This window comes from Sphaerodactylus townsendi, linkage group LG02, assembly GCF_021028975.2.
Source record: "Sphaerodactylus townsendi isolate TG3544 linkage group LG02, MPM_Stown_v2.3, whole genome shotgun sequence".
Classification (NCBI taxonomy): domain Eukaryota; kingdom Metazoa; phylum Chordata; class Lepidosauria; order Squamata; family Sphaerodactylidae; genus Sphaerodactylus; species Sphaerodactylus townsendi.
In genome coordinates, this window is record NC_059426.1 from 59,523,043 (window position 1) to 59,548,248 (window position 25,206).

General features: G+C 40.1%; 1 protein-coding gene across 16 annotated transcripts in view; it reads left to right on the top strand.

The window, feature by feature from the left end:
• Positions 1–25,206, top strand: part of CLASP1 (cytoplasmic linker associated protein 1) — a 230,265-nt gene that overhangs the window by 171,105 nt on the left and 33,954 nt on the right. For 9 of the 16 annotated variants that reach the window (XM_048485913.1, XM_048485914.1, XM_048485918.1 and 6 more), the window contains 3 exons: positions 14,171–14,314; positions 14,784–14,890; positions 23,391–23,507. In XM_048485913.1, coding sequence (XP_048341870.1) covers positions 14,171–14,314; positions 14,784–14,890; positions 23,391–23,507 — 368 coding nt within the window. The remainder of the gene's footprint in view (positions 1–14,170; positions 14,315–14,783; positions 14,891–23,390; positions 23,508–25,206) is intronic. The other 7 variants (XM_048485919.1, XM_048485929.1, XM_048485923.1 and 4 more) reach the window with 1 other exon arrangement.

The window sequence follows — 25,206 nt, forward strand, 5'->3', positions numbered from 1 at the left end:
ATATGCCTGGTGCCTGGCAGGCCTTGTGGAATTGCATTAGGTTCCTCAGGGAACCTTTCCAGACAGAGCCTTCTACTGCGGGTGGGGCGGGGTGGGGGGGTGGAGAGGAGAAGAAGACAACTTTATATCTCATCTTTCTCTCCTGTAAGGAGACTCAAGGTGGCTTACAAGCTCCTTTCCCTCTCTCTCCTCCCAACATCCACTTTGTGAGGTAGGTTCCGAAGAACTGTGACTAGCCCAAGGTCACCCACCAGGAATGTAGGAGTGAGGAAATACATCTGGTTCACCAGATAAGCCTCTGCCACTCAGGTGGAGGAGTGGGAAATCAAACCTGATTCTCCATATTAGAATCCGCCTGCCCTTAACCACTACACCACACTGGCTTCCAAAAGGCCCTGGTCTGGTTGAGGCCAGCTGAACCTCTCTTGGGCCTTCCCCCTCATTCTCTACGAAGTTTATTGATTTATTTTGAGTTTTATATACTGCTCTTCCCACAGTTGGCTCAGGGCCTTTCCCAACTTCTAATGCGCAAAGCAATATAAATAGATAAACATCCACCATTTAAATATAAATGTAAGATTGTATATATTTAATATAAATTTAAGAAAATAATATATATTAAATATAAATTTAAGAAAATAGATTTTCGTTTACAGAGCATGGCAACCTTTGAGGTGGTCCCTTAGGTATGGTGGCCCTAGTCCAGGGGTAGGGAACCTGCGGCTCTCCAGATGTTCAGGAACTACAATTCCCATCAGCCCCTACCAGCATGGCCAATTGGCCATGCTGACAGAGGCTGATGGGAATTGTAGTTCCTGAACATCTGGAGAGCCGCAGGTTCCCTACCCCTGCCCTAGTCTGTTTAGGACTTTGAAGGTTAACAGCAAAACCTTGAATCTGACCTAGTACTCAACCTGGAGCTACTGCAGCTGGCAAAACACTGGTTGTATATGTGCTTTCTGTGGAATCCCTGTAAGGACCCACACAGCTGCATTTTGCACCAATTGGAGCTTCCAGATCAGACCCAAAGGTAGCCCTGTGTCGAGTGAATTGCAGTAATCCATTCACAAGGTGGCTGTTGCATGGATCACTGTGACTAGATTGATTTGAGACAGGTAAGGCACCAACTGCTTTGCGTGGCATTACTTGCTGTGCAAGTAATGTGTCACCTGGGCCTCTATTGACAAGGAGGCATCAAGGTACACACCCAGGCTCTTCACGATTTGTGCAGTATTAAGTTCAGCACCATCCAGAGCCAGCAGACAGCAGCTGAATATCAAGACAACAAAAGTAATAATTACTGGGGAATTAAACAACTTTAAGACCAGTGATGAAGAAACTTAAATTGTTCCAAATGTTCTATTCCTTGACTTCATCATCAGCCAAAAGGGAGACTGCAACCAAGAAATCAGGAGGAGATTGAGATTGGGAAAGGCAGTTATGAAAGAGCCAGAGAAGATTCTTAAAAGTGTAAGGATGTGTCTGTGGAATCCAAGATCAATATAATTCATGTCATTGTATTCCCCGTTACTTTCTATGGGCCTGGAAGTTGGACAGTAAAGACAGTTGACAGGAAGAAAATAGATTCCTTTGAAATGAGGTGATGGAAGAAAGTTTTATGGATACCATGGACCATCAAAACAATATCAGTGTATTCTAGATCAGATCAAACCTGAACTCTGTCTAGAAACTAGAATGACTAAACAAATTATCGTGCTCTGATCACATTATGAGAAGAATCACTGGAAAATACAATAATGCTTGGAAACTTTGAAGGCAGTTTAAGAGGAAGACTCAACATGAGATGGATAGACTATAAAGGAAAACATGAACCTCAGTTTGTAAGACCTGAGCAACACAAGTTAACAAAAGGATATTTTGTAATTAACTAATTGAATCACCATAGGTTAGATTCAACTTGACAGCACTTAACACACACACAAGGAAAAAACATACTTCACTTCTATGAATCCAAAGGTTAAAGATCATAGGCAAAGTACCTCCAGAGCTTCTGGTGTCTGCCAAATGTGGACATCACGGATTTTTTGTTGGGTCCATGCATGAGCAGTTCTGCATTTAAGGAATCTCTTGAAAATAAAGAATTTCAAGTTAGATTCTTTAGTGCTGGATAAGTTATCTGCTAAATGCTGTAACTTTAATATTAAGTCACACTGTTGTGACTAGGAGTTTGATAAATAAGGGCACATAAAGAGGCGAAAAAGGGGCCCGAGAAGTAGTGTGGTTAGGGAAAGTGAAATGATGCACATTACTGGAAAAGATCTATGGGGTGTAAATTGACTGAAAGTACATAAGGAAATATCTTACCATAACAATCAAGGAAATTCAATTAAAATATACTCTCAGTATGCTGCAGCAACAGAATCAGAAAATTTAGTTGCCTATTGTAGACATAATAACTCCTAGTTTCCTCATCACAGGTATGTGATTGGAACCAGTTGAGGGGCTTAGAAGTTTTCCCAGAGTATTTTCAGTGGCAAATATGCAATAAAGACTCCACCCCAGTTTTGAAATTCACTCAAATCCCTGCAGATAAAAAGCAGTTTAGGAAGAATTATTTTGGTCTGAAAAACAGCTGTGGGGGGAGGGTTGAAGTAATGCCTTCCCAAGTGCTTTTTTCCCCCTAAGACAGGGGTAGGGAACCTGCGGCTCTCCAGATGTTCAGGAACTACAATTCCCATCAGCCCCTACCAGCATGGCCAATTGGCCATGCTGACAGAGGCTGATGGGAATTGTAGTTCCTGAACATCTGGAGAGCCGCAGGTTCCCTACCCCTGCCCTAAGAGAAATCTTTGCTCTACAGCCTTCTCAAGCTAGTTTGTGTTTTCAGAAATGGAGGAAGGAATTGTTCTTTGAGACTTAGCATTTACTTATGATTGCAATTGTTCCTCTTTTTGCCAGATGGTGGTGACGGACAATAAGGAATGATTTTCTCCATCATAGCCTGCCTGTTAGCTTCCCTGTAGAATTTGGCTAGCATGGAAAGTAGAGTGCTGAATTCAACTAAACTTTGTTCTGATATAAGCACACTACTCTTGCAATAGCATTATGGGGAAACAAAATGTGAAAAATGCAAGTAAAGAAGGGTTATGTCAAGAAACCATTCTTAAAATTAGCATTAGAAGACGTATGTTCGTTTGCCTGTTTCAGAGTTGCTAATCAACTTGGATGTCCTTCAGTCTACCTTTGAGCTTTTAGGGCTGAAAGAGAATGCAGCCCAGGAGACGCCAATTATCGATACTTAATTTCTAATAATGGCCGAACATGCCATGTGCCCTATCACCCTCTATCCCTCAAACTGAAATATAGTTCTTCTTTGAAAGGGAAAAGTTGGTTCATCTTTGTAGGTATTCTGTGCAGCCCCACATTGGGACTGCATTTGTGGAGGTCTGCCATGGAAAGATTTACAAGCTTTCTGTTTGCTCTGCAGCTCTGAAGAGCACGCGCTCCCCCTCCCCTTCCCCCTCCCCTTGGCAAGGAAGATTCCTACCCAAAATGGTCAAGTGATGGGAGGAGATAAGTGCTATTCTCTCAGTTCTTATTTTGCTGCCAAGGAGGAAAGAAGTTACTGCTTCAGCTCTGCTGATTCTTCACCTTATAACAGGCCTAAGACCTTGTGAGGTAGTTTTTCGTCAAAATTGTTAGTTTTTTCCTCTTCCATTGAAGTTGAGAAGGGCTTTGCTGTTTTCAAGAGGTTCATGCTTCAGCTCTGCTGATTCTTCACCTCAAATCAGGCCTCAGGCTGTGTGAGGTATTTTTTCCTCAAAATTGGGAGCATTTCTCTTCCACCATGGAAGTTAAGGAAGGCTGTGCCCTTTTCAAGAAGCATGTGGTTTATACTAAACTGCCTTCCGCAGAGGAGCAGTCGCTGCACACGCTAGACCTACATAGGGCATTGAAAAGATTATTGTCCTTCCTCATGTCTGTGATGCAATGCAGATAGAAAAGCAAGGGCAATAACCTTTTCATTTGTTTTTAAAGGGACCACATAGGGGGTGAACAATAGCTATGCAGATCCTGTCCAGGCCCATGAAGTTGACCTACATCTCATTGGGGTAATTTGACCACTGGACATTCACACCCACTCCACCAGCGTCAGCTGCCTGGCTATTGAATATATGCATTCAGGATATTTGCAGGGCTGCCAAGTGGTCCTCACTGACATCTTTCTTTTGACGCTATGCAGTGGACGTTGATTCCTGCAGGGAGGCTGCAGTGGGCAAAGCAGTTCTGCAGTTAAATAGCCTCATGCCCACCACCAAGCTACTTGAGCTTGCTTGTCACCCAGTGTGGGGCTGCACAGAATACCCACGAAGATGAAATACAGTGTTGCACTTCCCTGTGTGATTGAGTGAGTTTCTATGCAGACCCACATTCCTCTCCCCTACCCTGCCATCGACTTCTATTTCTTTTACCCTTCTGCAACTGGCTTTCCAGGTTTTCCTTGACTATCCGAGGCGTCGGTAGGAAAACCAAGAGAATAGCACTCCTCCCTCTCCCGTCACATAGCCATTTGGGCAGGAATCTTCTCTCCCAAGGGGAGGGAGAGTCAATGCTCTTCAGAACAGACAAAAGGTTTGTAAATTTTTCTGTGGCAGGCCTGCGCAAGCACAGTCCCCAATGTGTGTCTCCACAAAAACCCAGTCGATGAACTACAGTTACACAGGTAAGTGCAATGCTGTATTTTTCCACAGGCCCATGAGCACTTTGTTTTACTAGTATGGGACATGTTATGGAACTTGCCATTACACTGGGAAGAGACTGTGCAGTGGAGTCCCAGTGACTGCAGGTGCAGATGAAACGGTACTAAAAAATCAGTGAAATAACAGGGAAAGTAAATTTAAAAAGAAGCAAGGGGAATTAACTGGTCTTTCAAATAAGCCTCCAACCTAGGAAACCTTTCAGCGTTAGGGACATTTTCTTAAGAATTATGAGAGAGAACATATCTATCTCTCATACTACATAGGTGAATATATATTCTGCTCATTCACAGTACAGCTAAGCATAAGATACTACTCTTAAGCAGAAAAAATGAAATGCACAGATGTAAGATGGATGACACAGTGCAATACACTGCCTCCTCTTCCTACTCTTCTATGAACCGAATTGTAGATCATGCTTTGTGGTGGAAAGGAGAGCAGAATTAGTAGAGCAGGGTAAAGCTTAGGCCCTTTCTGCATGGGCCATTTATCCCAGCAGGTATCCAGGATAAATGGCCCTTGGACTGCCCCAGGCCATTTGCACAGCCTGGGGTAGCAACCCGCATCCTGGGAACCCTCCCCCCCACCCCCCATCCACAAGCCGGCATCTCAGTAGCAACCAGTCAGCCGCCTGCACTTGCATAGCCATGTGGGGGGTGGGAGGGACGGAGCAGCCACTGTCAACCCACCTTCCAGGGCCATTCGCTTGGCGACAAGGTGGGATATTTGAAAAGAATCACATTCAAATATCCTGCCTTGGGGGTTTAAAGTGGGATTGAACCGGTTTAGGGGCGGGAACTTCAAAATTCCCACCCAAACCAGGTTTAATCCCAGCCCCACCCAGGGTTAATTGGTCTGTGTGGAAAGGGCCTAACTTCATACAGTGGGGATTTTCTATTTTACTTCTGTTGTCTGCAAATGCTCCTATTTGCAAAATGGTCTGCCTGGCAGTTTTGTGGTCTTGGTACCCCACAGCTGCCATTCTTATCACACATCACAAGATGGCTTTGGGGGCTTTTTAGAAAGAATCAGTAATTGAGAAATTGCTGTTTCATTTTAACTCTACCAGTTTTTTTAATGCCCAAGAAGCTTTTATGGTACAGAGTAGGGGAATGGAAGTCACAGAGGATTGAAGCAAGGAAAATTACTTTGCTATGTGTGGGGAACTGAAAAATACACATTCTTCCTCCACATAGTTTACAATTGTATTTTTACTGCAACTTTCCTTGAAGATAGTACCAAAGTAGCTTCAGAAGGTTCATAGTGAAGTGGCGGGGGTGGGAGCAGAGACAGGATGAAAAAAACAGTGTTGTGTGGATGTTCCTGGAAACAGTGCAGGAGTAATGAAACTGAGGTGGAGTAAACAAAACATCCATGTAGAAGGAGTCTGAAGTTTCTTCACAATGTTACCTAAGAAATCCAAGCCAAGCTTTGTTCTCAGAATTTTCCAGGTGCTGGGAGCCATTCAGTTTCCTAAATATGTTTGTATTTTAGAAATGGGAACTAAAAGGTGTCAACAGAATTAGTCTAGATTAGAACATATTAATCATCCATATGGGGAAAACACTTTTTTGACTTGCTGTAGAGCAGCCATTCTCAACCAGGGTTCCCTGGTACCCTGGGGTGCCGTGAGCATGTCCCAGGGGCACCACGGCAATACTACCGCTCCCCCCCCTCATTTTTGTGGCAAGGACATGGAGCTGGCCCATGGGGCAGGGCCAGCCACAAGGTCAGCAGCCACCCCCACCCCCCAGTGCTACCCTTCACCCTGGGAAGGGAAGGTGGGGTGTGTGGCAAGCAGGGGCAATGGGAGGGGAAGGTGGAGGGTGGTGGCAGGGGTACCGTTAGATTTGAAGAGTGAGGTCAAGGGTACCCTGACCTCAAAAAGGTTGGGAAACACTGCTGTAGAGTGTAAGAATATTTCTTGAATATGAACTTGAATATTTCTCCTAATTTATTGAACTTATTCGGATGTTCATATAAATGTTCATTTAACTCACTTGTTCACCAGGGAACTCAAGGTAGCATACATTGTTCTCCCTCATCCAGTTTATTCTCAAAACAACCCTGTGGGGTGGGTCAGAATGTTCTAAGCATTGTATAGATAAAATGCCAGGAGCAGACAGATTGTTTGTATGCGCCCATGGAACATTTTGTTTCTACTACACTGACGTGTGTGCTATCAAATGCAAGAATGAAGTGTGAGGAAAAACATTTTTCTTTGTATGTGGGTTTTGATTTGCTGTCTCTTTAATGATATTTCAGTATTATAGCATATTGTTTCAAGATTCCTTGTAAATCTCAAGGGCATTTTCACGGATGATACAAAAATCACATTTTATCTTCTTTTTAATTGAATGTACAAATATATTTTAGATGGGTATGAATTGAAAGCTCAGTTGTTTGAGGGACTCTATAAAATATGTATAATAATTTGTCTCTCTTTTTGGGAACAAGTGTAGAAAAAAGAAGTTTAAAAACACAACAGTATTTGAAACATGTTTGCTTTGAATCTATTCGAATCAAAAGAAGAACTTTCTGTTCTTAGATTTGTTTCCAAAACAGGGGGCATAATTTTCTGTTTGTTTTGATTGAGAAGTTCAAGAGCTGTTTTGGCCAGTTCATATGTTTTGAGTTCGGTAAAGAATAGGTTATTAAATAGGATCAGCCTGCCTTGGAAGTAGCTTCAGGACAGAAAGAAGAAATTAATTCTCCATAGAAATGCATAATTACCTCACATAATGCAAAGTCACAAGGTGAGGTGATGCTGCCTCCCATAATCTTCTTTTTATTGAACTAGTTGAATTTATGGAGAATACAGCATACAGATTCCGTGATAGCTCAATAGAACTGCCATTTCAGAGGCTGCAGACCCTGAATATCAGTCTGTAATGAGCTAGGCTGTTGGTTTCATAGCATTCTTGTGAGCTTCCTGAAAATACCTGGATAGTTACTATTGGGGAAAAGAGACTGGGCTGCCTGAGATTCTTAATATGACCATGTATAAGTCACTTTATGGTCTGGCAAATAGTACAGGATTTATTGTATGATAAACGTCTTCAACTAAGTTCTGTCGTTAGCTTCACATTTTTCACAATATGAAGCCAAAAGATTTGTACGTGCTTGGATCCTGTGGAGGCTTTCAATAGGTAGAATGGATTTCTGTCCTTGAGGCACAACCTCCCAGCCTTCAGCTACAGTCCTCTAAACTGTCTGAGGTGCTATTTAAGTTGGTGGGAAACACCCACAGGAGAAGCAGGGGGAAGTTGGAGGTTTGAAGCAGGACAAGGGAACTGAATCAGTATCAGTCAGTCAGTCAAGTATTTATGGCAACAATTACTGGCAACAAATGCTGCTCTACCATCAGTGGAAATCTCCTGTGGGATTCAAGTCACATTGGAAAATTAATGTGGGCAAAGAAATGTTGTAGATCTGCAATCCAGTCTGCTAGCCCTCTAGCAGTGATTTTGCTGCCGCTTTTGCTGCCTTAGACATACTTGCAGCTTGCATTAACCTAGCTCTTGTCTAATCCTGTGAAGTCCTTTGAAGGTCTCTTATTTTGGAGTTGGTGGCAGAATGGTTTATTGCAGCAGTCCCAGTCACCTGATCTTTCTGCTCCAGAAAAAGAGAGAAAAGAGAAACTAAATTTCAGCTAAGGGAATAATGAAAAGACCTTCAAGGCTGTTGATGGCTCCATGAGTAATGGGAGGATATGGAATCTACTTAAGCTGCAGTAAAATAACAGAGAACCTCCTTTGCAAAATTAGACTGTGAAAAAGCATGGTGATTATGGGCCTATTTAATTGTTGCTACTTCAGCTTCAGATTGACAAAGCGCTACCTGCTTTGAAGTTACAGCTGATGCGAACTAAATATAAATATATATATATTGCCTTTAAATATCGGTCACTGAAAATTTTGCACTTGCTTCTACTAAACCATGTCCCCTTTCCTATTTGTTGAACTCAGACTATGCATAGTTGGGTAGGTGAGGATATGCCAGCTAGACCAACAGCAGCATCGTCAGGTCCTGGTGAAGGAAACTTGGAAGAGAAGTGTAAACAGGTAGACTAAAAACAGTGTACACTAATCATAAGATATTGCTCTTTGTTTGCAGTCTAGAATTCTAATCTGGTCTAGATTTATGGAGAGAAATGGATTGAGAGCCTGAAAAAAAAATGCAGTGGTGACTATTCACGTGTGTGCGTGTGTGCAGTAACTTGGTTTAAATATATGTTTCTTTTAACTCTCTAGAGTTTGAATTAGTTGTATTATGAAAACAGCCATAATCTGCAATTAGTTGCAACATCTGAAGAGTTTCCATTTCAAGGTTGGATGGAAATGACTGAAAACTCCCAATCCAAAGCTGGGGTGTGCCCGCTGCCTCCTTTTTGTGTAGCATGCATGCCCTTTGGGATATTTCCTCCCTGCTGTAGGAGACAAAAGCACAAGTCTATTTAGAAAGAACTCTGGTTGTATGAATATTTTACATCTTTTTATCAGGCATTTGAGGAATGGCATGTGAAGCCTTGTTTGAGAAAATATGGGGGGGGGCTCATCCCTTGAGTTTCAGATAGGTGTTAGTGGAGCGTTCCTGAGGCGAAGTAAGTCTGCAATAGTAAGAACTCTTTCAGAACTATGAACACAGCTGAAAAAGAATAAGGTGGAAGTGATTGTACAAGGTCCCTAACCTTTCCAGGACATGCCTTACATAGCACCTGAAAGATTAAGGAACTTGGACGGGGGATTGGTTGGACCCTGAATTCACTGAACTTCTTTTCTAGGAGCTCATGAATATGAGGTCTTGCTTGCCCAGTTGCGCTACTGCCTTGCATGTAGATTTCTCCGTGACTAAACCAGTAATTCCTGTTCTGGGACCTGCATGATTTTTCTGAAAGCTGATATAATTTGGCATGATTTGTGCTTCTTATTTTATTCACTGTTTGGGTTGTTCTTTTTTGACCTTTCATTTATTATAATATTTTCAGTTTAAATTATTTTGTAGAATGTTCTAAAGTTCTGCAGATCTGAATGGATAAGACTGAGCTTTTGGGGAATAGTGCAGACATGTTCCTTTACTATCTGGAAGAATTCTGGCTAGAGGATGGAAGAGACAGTAAAGATTTTCAAAAAATGATTTTGTCAATAAAGAATATTTTTACTGTCCTTCAGGTGTAATTTCCTAACGGCTTAAGTAGGAAGGATAACTGTTAATGACTGGATCTCTGCATGTCTTCACCCAACCTGAGTTGGTCGCAGTTCACCCCTGATGAGTCACCCCCAGAACTGTCAGAGTACTATTTATTGGTTTTACCCAAAGGCCACAGCAAAATCTACGACTAAAACAAGACAATGCATGTATCAGTGATACAGAATAAAATACAAAGTCAAATATTGTTTGTTGACATTACTGGCCAAAGCAAGGTAGTCCTTAAAATTCATAACTGGAATAATCTGAAGTCATCCTTTGTGCAGTTGACAGTTCTGTCTTTAAATACCTCTTCCTAAATACTCAACAGGTCAAATACTTTATCTAAACATTACATCCAGTGAGTTTGTTGAAGAAATAATCTTGATTTTTGAGTGCAGTGAATGTGGATTATTATATACAGAGTGTCTTCGTATAATAAAATTCTCCTGTCCAAGACATCCCCCAACACAGAACCAGTGAAGTGCAGGAATTCCCCCTGCCCCTCCCACCTTGGTAGGCAATATCTTAGGTATTCACATGGAACTGTGTGAAAGCTTCCCTAAGATGCACAAACATTAAATTTGTAAATAATCAACAGATCCCTAAGCTTGTTAAGTGCATAATTTAACGGTTATGGGTACACCCATAACGTCCACACCTTTTTTCAAGACCTTCTAATGCCTCTGCCACCTTGATAATATTTTTCTGTGTATGAGTTTATTCCATTAAAAGCTGCATTCATCCATGAACAGTTATTGCAGGCTGGTAATACTGTGTACCCAAATCTTAATGGGCAGTTCTACTAGAAATTCTAAAGATCAAATTATAACTTTTGCTGGTTTCTGATTGGCAAGCTTCCAATATAGACTGGATCTTCTGGTGGGGCTGCTGGTGATACTCCAGTGGAAATACACATTTGTTAATTCCCTGGGTGCTAGTGTTGTGGATTACTGTTTAACAACTAGAAATGTTTTTCAGGTTGAAAGTCTGTTCCAAATTAAACCCAGAATTGAGAGTGACCACCACTTTGGTATTGAATATAGCAATCTATAACAAATTATATTCCCAAACAGTAAAATGCCCATCAAGGCTTTCTGGTAACTCAGCACAGAGATGATTTAAACAAAAGATTGACTGACAGACTTAATGCTGAATTATTAACTATATTGAATTCTGAAATTGTTGAGATGAAATTAGACTCGCAATCTTTAAAAGCATATAAATTACTCACGAGGCTGCTACAGACTTAACCTATAAACCTAATGTAAAAAGTCAAAATGTAGTTTCCTCTGGTGTAATTGTACTGAAATGGTTTGGCAACAAATTCTGGTTAAAGAAAAAGGAACTAACAAAATCATGTTGGGCCTATCGAAGGTCGGGAACCTTCCAACTTCCACCTCCTTTTACAAACTTAAAAAAGAGTATAAAAATCTTTTGCACTATAAAAAACAAAAATGTACGTACCAATCATGGTCATTGCTCATAAATGCTACAATAAAATGTGATTCAAAAATGTTTTGGCAAATGGTAAGAGGAGCTTCATCCTCACATAATGCAGTCCCAAGCTGTAATATACCACCTCAGATTTGGGAGGATTATTTTAGTTCTATTTTTATGGTGCAAAATGATCGGGAAATTAGGATGGAATGGAATATAGTGGATTTGTCAAAAGTATCCCCAGAATGGAGTCCAGTGATTTTAAACCACTCAAAACAGGTAAAGCCCCAGGAAATGACTTTATACCTGCTGAGCTGCTTAAATCAAATATGAACTGGTGGTCTCCCTTAATTGCTTCCTTATTTACTGTAATAAATGGCTCTGGCAGATTCCCAGTTAGTTGGAAACAACCTGTGGTGGTTCCTATCTTTAAAAGAGGCTCAGGCCCCTTCCGCACACGCAAAATAATGTGTTTTCAAACCACTTTCACAACTGTTTGCAAGTGGATTTTGCTATTCCGCACAGCTTCAAAGAGCACTGAAAGCAGTTTGAAAGTGCATTATTCTGCATGTGCGGAATGAGCCTCACAATCTAGTTCAGAGGACTGTAGAACAATAAGTCTTCTTTCGATAATGGGGAAGCTTTATGCTAGATATCTTTGTAACAAATTAGAAGCCTATTTAAACTTACTCGGTTATTACAGACAAACAGACAGCCTTTAGGGCAAATTATTCAACAACTGACCATTGACTGATTCTCTCATATCTTGCCGAAAATACTTAAATCAACCTCAGGGCAAATTATTTGTGGCCTTTATGGATCTAAAATCGGCCTTTGATTCTATCAGTAGGCCCAGGCTGTGGACTAAACTGGATGCAATTCTGGAAAATAAAAGACTACTTGGGTTGATAATGGGCCTTTATTCGGATAGTCAGTTGATGGTCAGATGTGATACCCAAGGGAGGCTCTCAGATCCAGTTTCAGTGATGAAAGGTGTTAGGAAAGGTTGTATTTTGGCACCATCTCTTTTTTAACATTTACATCATGAGCATCTGGTTCTTGTAACAAGTGTTACAAGATATCTTGCCACCAACTAGGATTGGCCTCATTTCGTTAAATCTATTTGCTGGATACTGTCAGGCAAATAAGCTAAGGATTAACTGTGCCAAATATAAAATCATGGTTTTTGAGAAGAAATTCCATCTTAGGAAATGGTTAGTAAATAGCCAAGTGCTTGAACAAATGAGGTCGTTTTCATACCTGGGATTAAACTTCCATCATAATCTATATTGGGTAGAGCAAAGAAACATCATAAAACAAAAAGCAGCCATTAGTAAAAATGCCATCATCTGTTTCTACTATACAAATGGATGTCAGTATTTCCCCGCTGCAATAAAGGCTTGCAATGCAATGCAATTTCCGTGCAAAGGTGATAGCTCCAATGTGGATACAAGGGCTTAATGGTGAAATAGATAGGCTGCAAGTAAGCTTTTTGAGATCTGTTTTCCAGATCCCAAAGTGCATTCCAAATGCAGTCTTACTCCTTGAAGCTGGAGAATATCCAGTATCCCTCAAGGTCTGTCTTGCCGCTATTAAACTATGAAGGAATGTTTTCCTCTTTACAAAGGGATCTGGTTTATTATCCTGTCTAGCAGCTGAGGAGGATGTTAGCCATTGACTTAGGTTTGTTGAATGCAAGGTACCCTCTTATGGCCTTGCACCATCTTTTCTTGCTTTGCTTGGCCTGGACGTGGCTCTTGAAGCTGTGATACAAAGATTTAAGGACATAAGCCTAGCAGAATTGCTCCCCTACTGGATTTGGCCTAAATTATTTAAATCCATTTGGTATGGCCACCTACCTAAAAAAATCTAACTGTGGTAAGATATCGGAAGCTGTTTGGTATGACTAGACTGAATGTGTTTCCATCTGAGGTACTTTGGGGCCTCTTTATGAGAACTCCTTATTTGGCCAGAGTCTGTCCCTGCAATGGCACAATGGAACATATCCTTTTGTTCTGTAACTGGTGTCATAATCTTTGACGGCAGTTGATTCTGCCTCTAATATCACACTGGAAAAATCTACCATATGCATTATTAATCAAATTGCTGCTGGAGGGCAAGTATCCAAAAATTACCCTTGCAGTTACAAAATTTCTCTCTGAAGCAGTAAGGATTAAACTGAGTGTTGATATGTGCTTTCTATATTTCGTCGGATAATTTTAATATGTTTCATAAATGATGGGTGTACTTTTTCTATTAATTTTGTTCTTTTTTATAATGTTTGTGGGGTTTTTTTGGTAAATTGAGCCTTTGGACTGCAAATAAATAAATAATGGGCAGTCCATTATTTAATTCCATCTGGCTTTTCTTTGGTGACCTAATATTATCTATCTATTGTATCTGAAACCATTTGAGAGTCTTCACCCATGACTGCCTTCATCTACATAGGTTATCAATCCCAGTTACCCTCTCTCACTCCATATCCCCAGCTAATTCCCCCAGCTAAAGTAGAGACTGATTACTTAGAGTAACAGGCTGTCCTCTACTCAAATAAGAGTTCCTTGCATAAGACAGCATCTTTGGATCCAGTTGTTTCCTTGCTGTAACCTTTAAATACTTGTATTTATTGCCAGGTTCTTGATCTTGATTGCTGTTGGAAGGTGTTCTTAAGCCATATGGTTCCATAGTTGTAATAAATGTTTCATTGGACTTATCTTCCTTTAATGAATCGATGTTGCAGCCTAAGTTATTTTTCATTTTTCCGAAATAGGCCATAACTGGACATTTATAATAATCACAATACTGATTTGTTTTTTTCTCTCTAGGCGGCAGAGATAGTCCTGATTTCTCTGTTTCAACTGAATACACCTGAGTTTACCATGTTACTTGGTGCCTTGCCAAAAACATTCCAGGATGGTGCTACCAGGCTACTACACAACCACCTCAAGAATTCCAGTAACACCAGTGTGGTGAGACTTTCATGTATCTGATCTTTGGACTACCACTGCTGACATTAATTAACTTAGCTGTTAAATTGTGTACAGGCACACTTTACATCAAGAAATGTGGTTTATGGGAAGGTATGAATGGCATCTTTGATAAGCAAAGGTTGCAATCCTAAGAACACGTTCCTGGAAGTAAGCTCCATTGAATAAAATGGGACTTATTTTTGAGCAGACATCCTTAGGCTTGTTCCCTGTGAATCTTGGCATTGCCTGGAATACTTTGAAGCATAACTGCTATACAGATAGGAAACAAGGGATTCGTTAAATCCTAGTCCAGTGAAAGCTTTTGCTTAACAAACTAGGTGTTAAATCTGAATATTGCTTACATCACAAGATATATAAGCATAACATTATTTCACATTTTGCTTTTCCCTCATCCTGTAATACAGGCTGTTTTCTTCATTTTCATTGTCTTGCTTTGTTTGTGTGATAGGGTTCTCCTAGCAATACAGTGGGTCGAACTCCTTCACGGCACCCTAGCAGCAGAACCAGCCCCTTAACTTCACCTACGAACTGTTCTCATGGAGGATTGTCTCCGAGGTAATACAGTAGCTTAATTAAAGGGTTACATAGGTATGAAATGTCTTCAGTATGAAACATGTTTGCCTAGAATGTGTCTAAGAACAGCAATATAGCATAAAAATTCCCTGTTCATGTTTGAAACTGGAGCAGAAAGTGAAGCTTATCTGTACCATCATAAAATCCTGACTTGTCCTTTGATTCCACAGAACACGAATTATTTTAATGTCATGTCTAACGGTTGGATAGTAATGTGCCAGCGTGTGTGTGTTTGAATTGCAGACCGATACACTCAGACATCACAGGCTGGTCACATAAAGGGGACTTATTGATACATTTTTGTTGTACTTTGTGGCACAACAGTATCTTGATCAATATATTGTCAAAGGCTTTCACGGCCGGAATCATTGGGGTGCTGTGTGAAGATGCCAGCCACAGATGCAGACGAAACGTCAGGAGAGAATGCTGCTAGAACACGGCCATACAGCCCGGAAACCACACAGCACCCCAGTATCTTGATCATTTATTAAAAGGTGTCTCAAAGAAGGTCTAGGAAAGGAGGTGTTTGGGGAACTTGGGGGAAGAATTTAATAAATTCTCTTAGTTTATTTCATACAGTGATATACAGAAAACTAAACGAAAGGCCTTGCCTGAAAATTTACACTATCTTTTGTTTACATTATATAAGAAGGAAGACTGGAGTATACATAAAAATAAATCAGATTGTTATAATGGTTATGGCAAGATATTTCTATGGGTGTGATTATAACAACTTTATAACATACGATGGCTTGAAGGGTGGTGGTAGAATTTTCAGATAACCAGTTTTTTCCCTTGATACTGTATATGCTAGCTCCATTCCAATGCCAGATCCCTCAAAAGGAAATACTGTGGCCCCTTCCGCACATGCAGACTTTCCATCCACTTCCACAATTGTTTGCAAGTGGATTTTGCTATTCTGCACAGCTGCAAAGTGCATTGAAAGTGGATTAGAAGTGCATTATTCTACATGTTCAGAAGGGGCCCGTGATTAGTGTTGCTGAGGCTATGCATCTGTTTCCAGGACTATGCATCTTCTCTTTGGGTTTAGGGGTACATCTGATTTTTTTTCTTTGAACCGGGATGTAGCCAAGTGTAACAAAACATAGAAATTGTCTGTGAAATGGTTAGGACTTTTTTGACAGAAGGGTAGTTTAGTTAGTACTTGCAGTTCTATGTGCTCTTGTACAGTGGAAGTACCTTAAAATATTTAAATAATAATCAAATATCTATTTCTTAAAGTGCATAGGATATGAGCACAGGGAGGGAGGGAGCAAGGGAGCAGCAATATTCACAGGTCACTAGCAGTGTTACAGGCATTAGCCAGAAGATTCTTGGTACCTAATTCTGCATAGCATTCATGTTTGAAGTGTGATAGATATAGTGAAAAATGATATCGTCCCAGCAGTTAATTATCACAACTTGAAAGACTGGGAAAATGCAGTTTTCCTATTCCAGAAGTACCACCTATCCCAGAAGGGAAAAAAGTGGAGGAAGAACTGAACAAATGTTAGGATTTAAAAATACCATTAGGAGTGGTTTACACTCACATTGGATTCCCACCCATTGAACAACTGTAGAAGCAGAGGCTGCCTGGTTAACTGGATATTTAAAATTATTTTAATGGGAATGCTTTATGAGAGTTTAGATCAGAGGAAATTAAAGGTAGAGCTATGCAAAGGCTGTGGGTTGGATCTTCTTCCTTGTTTCCATTTGCACTTCCTTGATGCATTGTGTAGGTGATCTGTAGAGCATTCATTTCTTGGCCGCAAGGACTTTCATTCAGGCAAGACAAATCGATCTAGCTTGAGAGAAACAGATTTTGCCACAGAGGCCTTTGGCAAAGCTGACCCTCCTTGGTCCAGTACTATAACCAGGTTTTCCCTGCGTAATACATACCATAAAGCAAAATAAGACTTTATTGAAGAAATTAAGAAAAAAATGCAGTTCAGTGGCAGTGAAATGCACAAAACATAACAAAGCTCACTATAACCTTACTTACTAGAGTCCTAACATAGCATAATTTGTTTTTAAGGCAAAGAGTTTCCTGAGTGTAATACCAGTGTCTACTTGGCAAGAAAGGGTGGGGAGGGGTAAGAGGTAGAGATAAGGGGTTCTTCACTCTTGTTACGCTTCTACAAAATTGCTTACCATAACCTCCTGACTTCAACCAATTATGGGTCAATACTCATAGAACTTTCCAGGGTGAGAGTGAGCTCCCCCTCCCATACTAGATTCACAATGGAATCATGTGATCCAGTTAATAGGCCTGAGAATATGTCCTGAACAAATAGCTGCAATGTGGGTGTGGATAATATCTGCAGACTCAGGGAACAATGAACTAATCTGGAAAATTCCTTTAAATTGGATTCTCTCTTGACAGCCTTTCCTCCATAATGGAGGAAAGAAACGTGACTAGAATAAAGCCGTGCTGTCCAACACCTTTTCTAGCAAAAATGTATAAAATGTTGAATTCCCTTTCTCTGCAGCAGTTGGAATCTTAAAATGGGGGGGGGGGGCTACATGCTGTAATGGGGATTATAGTCATGAGGTGCTGCCTTTTGACAAGATTCTAAACTTTGTTCTTGCATAGTTCCACGGGATTTCCATCCAGCTAGAATGAAAGGTTGCAGTTCTCCATTTGGACACACATTGGTGTGAAAAACATCAATATTTTTAAAAATGCATGTTTTCATTAGTTTACTCTGTTGACCATTAAATGGTGATGAGCTCCTGCTCTGAACAGTTCAAAACAAAATGTGATGCTTTGACCACACATGTTCTCATATGGGCCCAATTACATCTCGCCATAGAGCAGAGTTAAAATATTGTACTGATGATTTTGTTTCATACCACCAGGCACATATCTTCTAGTTAGATTGGTCCTGAATAGTTAACATGGAGGATCTTTGGGATTGTATGGAATTTTTTTGCCAACGTTTGTGTGTGGAAGGGGGAATTTTCACTGCTCCTCTTTTGCTGCAAACCTCTGTCATGCAGGAGCACTGTTTGGGGAGATATTTTGGTTTGCAGCAGAAGGTTTATGTGATGAAGATCCGCTCGATGATGGAAATCCCTTCTTCCAGTGGAAATGATCTATGGCCATGGTGGCGAACCTTTGGCACTCCAGATGTTATGGACTACAATTCCCATCTGATGGGACTTTTATTCAGTGTTTGTTGTAGTATTTCATTACTTTTGCCATGTTTTTTGGCTCAGTGTCATTCATTGCTGTTTTTAGCCTTTTGCTTGCTTGCTTTGCTATGCAGCTTACTTTCAGATCATGTTGCATATTGCTGTTGAATCATTTTCAAGGTTCTCAGTAATTCTGGATCTTCTTGTTGAAGACACCTCTCCTCTTGCAAGAAAGGGCACATTGCTTTGGAAATTGGTTTTGTATAAAACAACTCACACTGTTGTGAAAAAATTATTTGTGGCCCTTTTTTCCTGTTTTGAACATCTATTCTTGCCAATTTTTCAGGTAGCTTTTGAAAACTCCAAAGCAAAATTTGATCCTTTATAACCCACTGAAATATCCTGATTGGTTACTGTTGGTTTTAATCCCCCTTTTGCATCATAAACCTTTATGCACTCCCTATCTTGATCCTACCTTATCATCCAGTGTTAGGTTGTGTACAATTTAACCCACAATAGCTTGACTTCACCTTATTGACCCATCATCTGGGAATAAACTGGTCTACAAATATTAGATGTCACTTTATAAGGAGCAGAAATTGCCTGTTTTGTTTCTAGCTATGCCACAGCTTCCCTAGAAGTTTCTTAAAGGCATATTGAACATTATGCAAATCTGGTCTTGAAGCTACAGCATAAAAATACTTTGAAGCTCAGTGAGCTTCATCACTGAGCTTACACTATAAGTATCCATAGGTTACTCTAGGACAGGGGTCTGCAACCTTCGGCTCTCCAGATGTTCATGGACTACACATCTCATCAGCCCCTGCCAGCATGGTCAATTGGCCATGCTGGCAGGGGCTGATGGGAATTGTAGTCCATGAACATCCAGAGAGCCGCAGGTTGCAGACCTCTGCTATAGGACTATTTAGAATTTTAATGTAGGCTTTAAATAGATAGTTTATAGTGGACAGAGTGGCTCTTGTTTTGTTTTACTATGTTTGCATTACAGATATGGGACATTTAAAAAGCACATTAAGGTTCCTGTGTAAAAATGCTCATGACAATGTATTGTCGAAGGCTTTCACGACCGGAATTGCTGGGGTGCTGTGTGGTTTCCGGGCTGTTTTCCAGCCACAGTGGTTTCCAGCCACAGATGCAGGCGAAACGTCAGGAGAGAATGCTGCTAGAACACGGCCATACAGCCCGGAAACCACACAGCACCCCATGCTCATGACTGTTTGCGTTTTCAAAAATTTGGCTGCGCTATTTTGTTAATTATGGTGTTGTAGCACTTCAAGATTCCTCACATGTTGTATGCAATGGGAACATTTGAAATACCATATAAACACTACATTAACATCAAATTATGCTTGCCACATGGATTTTTGGACAGAAATGAGTCATTTCTGTTGTCTATATCGAATCAGGTTTTTACACATTCAAACCTTAGAAATACCACATATACATAGGTTATGGACATATTGCTGTCTAATAGCATTAAGGGCTATGCCATTTTGCATTTAATCTGGACAGTCTGTGCTCAGTGTTCCCTTCCCATGAACTCACCTTCTCCTATAAAATTTAATTTTTAAACTTAATGTCCCATCTAATATTGTGTTGGCCTTTTTCCCCCACTTTACATCACTTGTAGGCTTCTGTATACATGAGATCTGTATATCGTACTGATGTAATCTTAAATATGTGCACTGGTATAACTGAGTGCTTTCTAGTTATGTCCACACAACCTTTTAAAAAGCCTTTCATGGTTAACAAAAAAGCCTCTGTAAAGGCCCATAGGAGGATATCAGCGAGCATCCCTCTCTCAATCCCCAACTAGTCTCTGGCCTTTAGTGCTTTCCCCAGCAAGTCAATTACTCTTCATCTTTGTACTATACCATAGGAGAAATAGAAGTCCTAGAGCATGCACCACCTTCAGCAACTCTGGGACATCCCTTTCTTCGAGCTCTGTGGTGTGCCGAAGCTGCCACTTGCTCCAGAGACACTGATTTCTAGTTTGGAAGTAATTTGTAATCCCAGGATAACTTCAGGCCCCACATTGACATGGGCAACCTATCCTTAACTAATATGAGAAATATGAGTGTGCTTTCTATTGAGGCTGTTTGGGTTGTATGTTAAATGTCTGGAGAATTCAAGGTTCATGTTGTTGTTGGAAGATGGTAAGACACCAAAGAGAAAATCATTTGCATTTCTTTTTTCAATCAAATGGTGCTGCTTCCAGGTGCCATAATTAAAACACTTGTTCACAGTTTTCCCGTTCCCATACTGAAACACCTGTTGCATTTGTTAATTGTATTTTTGTCTGCTTACCTTTTGCTATCTGTGCTGTTCTTCTTGTTAATTTTTTGGTTGCTGCTTTCTCACAGTATTGTTTCTGCCTGTTAAAACTAGTTGAGAAAGCTCACTTAGGCACAGAACCCTTAAAAATGTTATATGAATAAAATGTGGTATGTCTTGAGTTTGCGTGCATTTTGCAATGAACCAGTAATGTTCACTGAGTAACAGCTAATCTCTCCATTTCTGAAATGTCCTTTTTTCTGGCAAAGCATTGCAGTTCTTGATTATAAATACATAGATGAACAAGTTGAGAAAGTAACAGGTTAGATTAGATGGTCACATCTTATGCTTATATGTGAGAGTATCCATTAAAAGCTGGGCTTGCGTGGTTTGGGATGTCCTCCCACAGGTAGGTAAGATTTTGATATGTGGCATTTACTTTTCTTTTTCCTCCCCCTCTTTGGTGAAACAGTAACTTGCAAACAACACAACTGCTATTTCTGTCTGTTTTCTTGAGTGATTTCCATAACAATGTCTCCAAAGAGACACTGCTGTAATGTGCAATAGAATTATTTCTGACTTCCAACTTCCAGTCTTGCAGCATTTTTCATTTCTTCTATACACCAATGTGACCTTTGCCTATACAATGTTCTCAAAACTTAGTAGAAACAAAAGTGGCAAACTGAATACTCCAGCAGATTGAGAAATACAGTATGGCCTAAGAGATATGGCACATCATGCTGAGGGATAGTAGCGTTGGCTGGTGTCTAGCCTTCTATAGCCTAATAAACCTCTACGACGTAAAAATGTATGTATTGGAGACTGGTATTAATTCTAACCAGATTTTAACTCAGTCCACAGTGCAGAAGCCCACTTTAAACATCCTACAATATAACTCCTGGGGCAGGCCACATATTTGAAAACTTTCCCTCTTTTTACCTAATCTTATTCTTTACATACTGATCACAAACGGAAAAAAAATCTGTTTTTTAATCTGAAATGATATTCATAGATTATGTTATGGTTACAGAATTGCACGAGAGGCCAGTCCTGTCTTGGACATCTTGTTCCAGTAAAATGTATTTCTCCTCAGTCCCCCATGCTTGGTTCTTGCTTCTAGCTACAGTTTACCTTGTATTGCGGTGAGCTTAGAAAATGGAAAGGAGGGAAAATTTAGCATGAAGGAAGAACATGTTGATGCATGTTGTGCTTGTGGAGCCCCCACAATCTCCTAATTATGACAGTGAATTTGGAAATATCTGTCCTGGGCTTCTTGATTTTCTGTTCTGCCTTTGAACCTTTTAGCCACACGTGAGATGGAAATACATAGGCAGATTCCGCATGGGCCAAAAACAGCGGTGTGTAAACAGTGTAAACCCTTTTACACCGTTTTAAACCATTTTACACCATTTTCACATTGTTTTCACACCACTGTTTTTGGCCCTTGCGGAATCCACCATATAGACCAGGGGTAGGGAACCTGCGGCTCTCCAGATGTTCAGGAACTACAATTCCCATCAGCCCCTACCAGCATGGCCAATTGGCCATGCTGACAGAGGCTGATGGGAATTGTAGTTCCTGAACATCTGGAGAGCCGCAGGTTCCCTACCCCTGATATAGACTTCAGTCTTCTTGAGAAATAATTCCCAACCTTTAAGACCTAATAATTTCCAATTAAGACCTAATAATTAAGACCTTTAAGACCTAATAATTTCCTTTCTGACATCAAGAAGGTCTTAGTCTGACCAGTGCCTGGATGGAAGAACTCCTGACAACTCTGTTTACTGCCTTGAATTCCATATTAGGAGAAAATACAATTTAAATGCAATAATAAACAACAACAATAATGAACACATGAGATTACAGAGGATAAAGACTTTAATTTTATTTATTGATTAATTTGTTTTAGTATATTTACAGGCTGCCATTTGCATTGAGACGGATTCAGGGCAGCTCACAACAAGATGTACGATAATATATTACAATAAAATCAATAGCCAGTTTAAAATGCAGTTTCCATTTCTGGCACCAAAAAAACTAACCATAATGAAACCCAAAGTGGGCGGTGGGTGAGGGAATGGATATTGGTGCTGCTTTCAACCATGAGCCTGGTGGAGCAAGTCAGATTTAAAGGTGCTGCATTTGTTCATCCTTGTTTAGCCAAAATGTTGCTTGGATGAAACTGGAGAACAGAGTTTAAAACACACTAATAAAAGAGGCAAAAGGCTGAGACGGCTATTGGATGTATAATTTCTTCTTTGTTTAGAACTGATTCCCTTCACATTAACCATGTCTACCCCCTTTACAGTTTTACACCTGGGTCTGTGTTACTAATGGCCAACAGCATCTGGAAGTGAAAAGGCATTTCTGGTTTTTTCCATGGCCAATTCAAGGAACAGCTGTTCTGAAAGGATGAAGATTGGGATACAGTGGCTTAAATGAACCACAAGCCCATGATTTTTGTTGAAAGAAAAACTAAAGGAAAAATCCGTGTTCATGGATAGAGCACTCATTCAATTTACTGCAAGGTTTATTAGAAATGCAAATTATAATACTTATTCTTTTCATCTGTAGATTTATACATCAGTCTGCTGACCTGTAACATTTTGTGTGGGTTTCTGTGGGATCCTGTTCAGTCTGTAATTCTGTTTCCTGAGGTTTAAAGAGAAACTGGTGCCAGGTGCATATTCACAACAATAGTTTCCTTTAATATTTTGAAATGGGTTATACGAGTAGAAGTCACCTCCAGATAAAGCCAGATGCCTTTTTTAAAAAAGTTCAATTGGAGGATATAATCCTTTCCTTTATATTAAAAAATAGGCAAATAGAAGCAACCGATCGTAAAAGTCTCCAGAGAGTATAATCTATTACAGAAGGTTCACATGTTTGTGTGAAGCAGATCAATGGAGTATTCCAGTGCCATTTGTTTCTATTAAGTTTCTCTCTTGCTGAGAAAGCATGAAAACACTCAGCCTCTTAGATTATAGTTTTTTTCTCCCTTTTTCTTTTTCTGTCCCCCCCTTTCTCTTTTTTCTTCCTGTGATCACTGCAGTCGTTTCTGGGGTTGGAGTGCAGATGGGCTGTCGAAGCACCCCCCTCCCCTTTTTCAGCCTAACTCCATCCCCGCTGCTCCTTCTCACAAGACTTTCAGGCGCTCTTACTCTCCCAGGTAACAAGCTACCTGTTAAAATCCAACTTGTCTGAGGTGTCACAATGTTATTTACCGTTGGCTCAGGGTTTTCAAGCAGACAGATACAGGGGGTTTGGTGAGGGACAGCAGCTCATACTTTTATTTTTTAAACGTATGGAGAAATCACATGATTAATCTGCTCCTTAGCATTTCCTGATAGGTCGTCAGACAAGTGTGAGAAAGTATTATACAGTGGAGGTGGTATAAATGTTCTGCTTTCTTCAATCCTGCTGCTGGAGGTAATGCAATAAAATCAAGCTCAGGACTTGTTTTACAAATAGCGCTATCCCTTACGCCCACTTCTCAGATTTATTTGTGTATTGAAAGCTCAGTGGTTGAGTCTCATGCTAGAGATCAGACGATTGGAAAGCAGGGATTAGAAGAGAGGCCAAACTGTCTTACCTTTCGGTCAAGCTGCCTGACTCAAACAATACCCAGATAAGTTACTGCTTGAAGTTATGTTCTCATGGATTCCAGTGGAAGAAAGCCGTTCAGTGAAATTTAACAGTATGACATGGTGTTGGGAAAGAGCTATTTATTCTTTTTTTCATTTTCTAAACATTTAACAGCCTTCTTCCAGGAATCTTGAGGATCAGTATTTGCCTGGGTACTTTGATTTATGCTTCACATGTCAAATGCGGTTGCTGTGTATACACGGCTGTTTGCAAGGGCAGTTATCATAAAATGTGAAGGAAAGGCTATGTATGTTTTACATATGCAGGATTACTTGGAAGGCCATGGACCAGGGAGCATAACAACTGTTCCCCGGCATACGTTCATTGTATATCTGCAAAGGCATATCATCATGAGGTGATTAACTTCTAAATGCAGTTATGCTTTGTGTGAAATGATCCTAATCGGATGCATTCATTGTCACTAGCCCTAATTAAACAAAGTACATATGAAAACAGGGATGAAAATGCATCCCTGTAGATAAAACTGAATTCGTGGGGGTGATTCCAACTCTCCACCAAAGGAGATACAAGTATTTCACTGCCGCCACTACTGCTGGAATGGACTCAAGAGCCATATTAGCTTTCCCCCATCCAACTAAGTATGAACAGGTCAAAAATGCATTTCAGCACATGTGTAGTCCTTAGCTGGATGAGACAGCCAAGAATAGCACTATATTTGGCCTACTTTTCAGTACTTTTTAAAGGCATAGGTGCCCCTTTTTAATCATAAACTTGTTGGAAGGTAGATACATATGAATGTCAAAATTTTCTGTGATAAACATCAGTCTCTAAGAAAATAATAATTGAAAACTGAGAACATTGAATGGAAAATGTTCCAAAGCAAGGATTACAATAATACTATGTTTAATACAGTTCATTCATTTATTTTACTTAACGTACTTTATTACAGGGTATTTAAAACAAAATAATGGTAACATCACTTGAACAAACAGATGGGATTGAAGAACCGTATGCAGGTTCAGATTCTTTGAGCCAAGAAAGAAAGGGATAGATTATTAATATTATTTAAAAATCTAGAATAACCTTTGTTAATCCTTGAATTACAGACATTGGTAAAATTTGTATCATAGACTTTGTTTTTTGGAGTCTGGTGCAGCTGGAAAATAATATTGTGACATCTGTAAAACTTGTGCACTTCTCTTCATCTCTTTGTTCACTTTGTGACTTTCAGTTTTCAGCATGAATCATTGTTTTCTATATTG